At 34.5% G+C, this 4,714-nt stretch overlaps 1 protein-coding gene across 1 annotated transcript; it reads left to right on the top strand.

Annotated features, from left to right (window-relative positions):
* The first annotated feature begins 3,538 nt into the window (after positions 1–3,538).
* On the top strand, positions 3,539–4,714 carry LOC116105510 (phospholipase A1-IIgamma-like). The gene is made up of 2 exons (XM_031391920.1): positions 3,539–3,808; positions 4,163–4,714. Exons 1-2 carry the CDS (start codon positions 3,539–3,541, stop codon positions 4,712–4,714), a joined length of 822 nt encoding a protein of 273 aa, XP_031247780.1.

Genomic DNA, 4,714 nt, shown 5'->3' with positions numbered 1-4,714 from the left:
GGACATCCAATTATGTTTGCCCAACCATATTGAATTCGTCGAGTACACCCTATCCATCCTCCAATTATGTCAATTATGATTGTTTTTCTCCCACACATAAAGCTTGCATCCATCAAATTTCAGTCAACTGTGAACCCTCAAGCTATTCAGAAGCTAAACAACATATTTAGTGGCAAAAGGCAATTGCAGACGAACTGAATGCCCCGACTCTTAATAACATATGGGATCTAGTACCTCGCCCTTATCACAGAAAACCCATTGGCTATAAGTGGATGTACAAAATCCAAATTTGTTCAGATGGTCCCATCGAATGATACAAAGCTCGACTAGTTGTAAAGGGTTTCACTCAACGGGAAGGTTTTGATTACCAAGAAACATTCTCACCTATTGCCAAACATGTTATTATGAGGGCATTTCTATCTATAACCTATGCTCGAGACTTGTCTCTACACCAAATGGATGTTCACAATGTTTTTCTTCATGGTGATCTACATGAAGTGATATATATGGACCTTTCGCCTAGACTTCTCAAATAGAAGGAGAAAACAATATGTCATCTGCGCAAGTCTCTCTATGGTCTAAAACAAACATCTCAACAGTGGATGAGAAGTTCACAAAGGCTTTTACAAAATATTGGTTTTGTACAATCCAAGCATGACTATGCGTTTTTCTCTTGGCGCAAAGGTGAATCTTTCATTGCACTCATCATTTATGCCAATGATATTTTAATCATAGGAAATGAAGAAGAAGGAATTAAAAGTTTGAAAGTACATCTCAATAGGCATTTCAAATAAAAGATCTTGGAAAGCCAAAATACTTTCTAGGAATTGAAATTGCCAGATCTCCAGCAGGCATTTCCCTAAGCCAACGAAAGTATGTTCCCGGACTTATATCAGACTCTGGGTTAGCAACGTGTAAACCAAGTGTTATTCTAGTCAAGCAGAATATCAAGCTTACTACTCAAGAGTACGTTAAAGGGATGTCATCCTCAGAAATAAATCCAACACTACAAGATCCCTCACACTATCAGAGACTTGTTGGGCGACTAATTTACCTTACATGACACGTCTTGACATCAACTATGCGGTCCAAATTCTTAGTCAATTCATGCATAGGCCAAAATAATCACAAATGGATGCAGCAATGAATTTACTCAAGTTCTTGAAAGGATTTCCTGGCTTAGGACTTCTTTTGCCTCAGGATGGAAACTTAAATATCATAGTACACTGTGACTTGGATTGGGCAACATGTCCCATGACAAGAAAATCTCTTATCAGGTTCTGTATAAAACTTGGAGGTGCATTAATCTCCTAGAAGACAAAGAAACAATCGATGGTATCTCTTTCATTAGTAGAGGTTGAATACACAGCAATGTCCAAAACAACATGTGAGATCACTTGGATCCTTGGGTTACTGGGAGATTAGGAGGTACATATCAAAACACTTGCTCACTTATACTGCGATAACAAAGCTGCAAACAATATTGCAGAAAATCCAGTGTTCCATGAGAGAACAAAGCACATCAAGATCAATTGTCATTTCTTCAAAGGAAAAATTCAAGAAGGTGTAATCAAGACTCTATATATCTGCACTTTAAAACAACCAGCAGATGTCTTCACAAAACCACTGTGTAGTAGATAACACTCTTATCTTCTTCACTAGCTTGGAGTTTATGGCATTTACAAACCACAAGCTTGAGGAGGAGTGATGGAATGTGATAATTGCAAAGTGCTATGATCCAAGATTGATTGTAGGTCGCCATTATTCATGGCTTGATTCAAGTGATTACAGTTTATTATTATTCCTGATTTCATGTAGTTACATTGATTGTATTACCATTTCTTTCACTTTTAGACTTGTATAAATTGGACACAATACAATACTGAAAGATACACTATGAAATACAAAAGGATTCAATTGAATCAATTTCTTCTCTCTTCTTTAGGCATACTCCTGGCAACATATTGCCTCTCTTTGTCTCTCTTTCTCTCTAATCAGTTTCTTACAATATCTAACATTAAAATTACTCAAATTTGATGGATAGACAATGTCAAAAATTTATTTGATGTTAGAGAAATGGAAGTTCTAGGAATGAATTGCCTTGACATACTTCGTCTGGGATCCAATTGTGCAGTAGAATCGTGCTTAATATTTTTTTAGTGAAATTTAAATTAAAGCTAAGAAATACTATTCTTATAACCGAAAAAAAAAAAAAAATTCCTTAGAGGGAAGTTTCCACGTATGAATGAATAAAGGAAGAATAAATTTTAGTCCATTTGTTTACTTTGATATTTTGTCCATATATATCTCCTCTAAATTATGTTTAATTTTCTATATATAAATTAAAAGTCATATGTTAATGACTTTGTCTAATATAGTTGTTGTTACCAAATGTTCAATTGTTTTATATTACAAGTCTATTAGATTTACTGTTACAAGTCATATGTAATTGAATTGTTTTTACTAAGCCTTAGATTCTTCATTACATGTTTTGTTTTTTAACTCGTGTTTTATATATGCTTGACTGTTCGTTATAAGTCTATTACATTTGATTTTTACAAGTCTATTCTTCCAAATTTTATATCATTGATTGTACATGCATAAGGCTTGTTTTTACCGATTCTTGATGTACAAGTTTTATTACTTATAAGTGTCCAGTATTATTCAACTACAAGTAAAATAAAATAAGTATAGTTAAGTAATTCATCCAATTACGGTGGATAAGAGTTAGAATATCGTTTCCCACACCTTCATCAGCCGGCCCTATTCCAAGTTTAATGACTTTTTTTTCCTAGAAATTTTTGTTATTGATTTTTATTATGTAGTACTTGTAATTAATTTCAGTTTGTGAAACTATGTTATTTATTAATCTTATTGTTGATGCAATGATTTGTACCAACAAAGAGTATGTAGATTTAATGATGAAACCAACGTAAAAGATTTGTATGAAATCTGCGATGTGATGCTAGATCAGTGAATGAATAAAAAACATAAGCAACAAGATATTTTTAAAGTAATTCGGATATTAGGCGTAAATCCTATACCCACTATTTTTGAATTTCTTTCTGTGTTTGCTTTTATTTTTAATGTACAAATGTGGTTAGCATAAAAAGAGATCCCCTAATTTGGATGAAAAGTAAGTTTATATATTGTTATAATGACAAACTTATAAATAAAATTAACCTTAAATCAAATGACACATGTCGTAAATCTGTGCTGATTGACCGTACTTTAAAAATCTCCTGTTGCTGTGTTTTTGATTCATTTATTGATTTAGCATTGCATCGTAGATTTCGTACAAATCTTTTTATGGTGGTTTCATCACGGAATCAATGTACTCAACGTTAGTGCAAATCACTGCATCAACACTTACTAAACTGAATTAGTAGACAATTCATTAATCAAACACAAATGCCCTAAAACAAATAAAATAAAGAAAAACAAATTTGCGTGCTGCGTTTTTCTATAAATAGCATGCAGTACCGAGTGTATCCTCACAAATATTTGAGCAAGAAAAAGCAAAACGAAAATAAGATTGATGGCTAGCTGGAAGAAGCTTAGTGGTGAGAAAAATTGGCAGGGTCTCTTGAAACCTCTCAACAGTGATCTTAGGCGATATAAAACTCATGGTGAAAGAGTTCAAGCTGTTTATGACTCGGTTAACCCTGAAGATGAAACATGTCCTGCTTATCAAAAGGAAGATTTATTTTCTAAAGTTGTCATGGAAACAGACAAATTTGGCAAATTATACACGGTGACCGACTATTTTTATGCAATGTCAGATGTTGCTCCCTTGTTCGATAGTATTGTAAGGACCAATCTGCTTGGTTTGGTTATGTGGCTGTGGCCACAGATGAAGGAAAAAGAGTTTTAGGAAGGAGAGAAATTTTGATTTGTTGGAGGAGAACTTTCTCTGTCCGAGTGGTTCAAAAATGCTCAATTCGATCAAACATCAGCTTCAAACATATTTGGGAACACCCATGATCCACAAGTGCACAGAGGATTCTCTCAATCTACACGTCGCCAAATACCGAACCCTCACCAATAAATTGAGTGCCCGAGACCCGTAAAAACACACAAAAAAAAAAAAAAAAAATGATTACTGGTTTCTATATTTTCTATTTTCTTGATATATGTTTCTATTATGGCTATGTTTATGTAGGTGCTGAATGCAGTTAAGATACTGGTGAATAAGTTTGAGTACAGAAACGAGGAAATCAGTATAACAGTAGTAGGTCATAGTCTGGGTGCGGCGCTTGCAACGTTAAACGCAACTGACATAGTTGCCAATAAATTTAATAAGCGCGCAAGATCGAACAAAATATGCATGGTCACAGCCTTTGTGTTTGCAAGCCCGAAGGTAGGAAACGAAGGATTCAGGAATATATTCAATGGACTCAGCAATCTTCATCTCTTGCGCATTGAAAACAGATTAGACATTGTCACTGATCTTCCTCCTTCCGAAATTTCATACAGAAAAGTGGGAATGAAGTTAAGAATTAAGAGTCACAAGTCAGCATTATTGAATTTAACGGACGGGCTTCAACTTCATGACATAATACCTCAGTCGCATAATATGAAGGAGTATCTCCAAGGAGTTACAAATAAATCCGTAAAGTCCTCACTTGGCAATAGGGCCATAGCCAGGAAATCACAGTTGGGGCAGCCAAGGAGTAAACTTTATTTAATGAGGGGTCTGAAACATAAAAAATAA

Source organism: Pistacia vera, unplaced genomic scaffold (assembly GCF_008641045.1).
Source record: "Pistacia vera cultivar Batoury unplaced genomic scaffold, PisVer_v2 Contig50, whole genome shotgun sequence".
Taxonomy (NCBI): Eukaryota; Viridiplantae; Streptophyta; class Magnoliopsida; order Sapindales; family Anacardiaceae; genus Pistacia; species Pistacia vera.
Note: the sequence above shows the minus strand (reverse complement) of the source record. Positions and strands in the feature narration are given on the sequence as shown.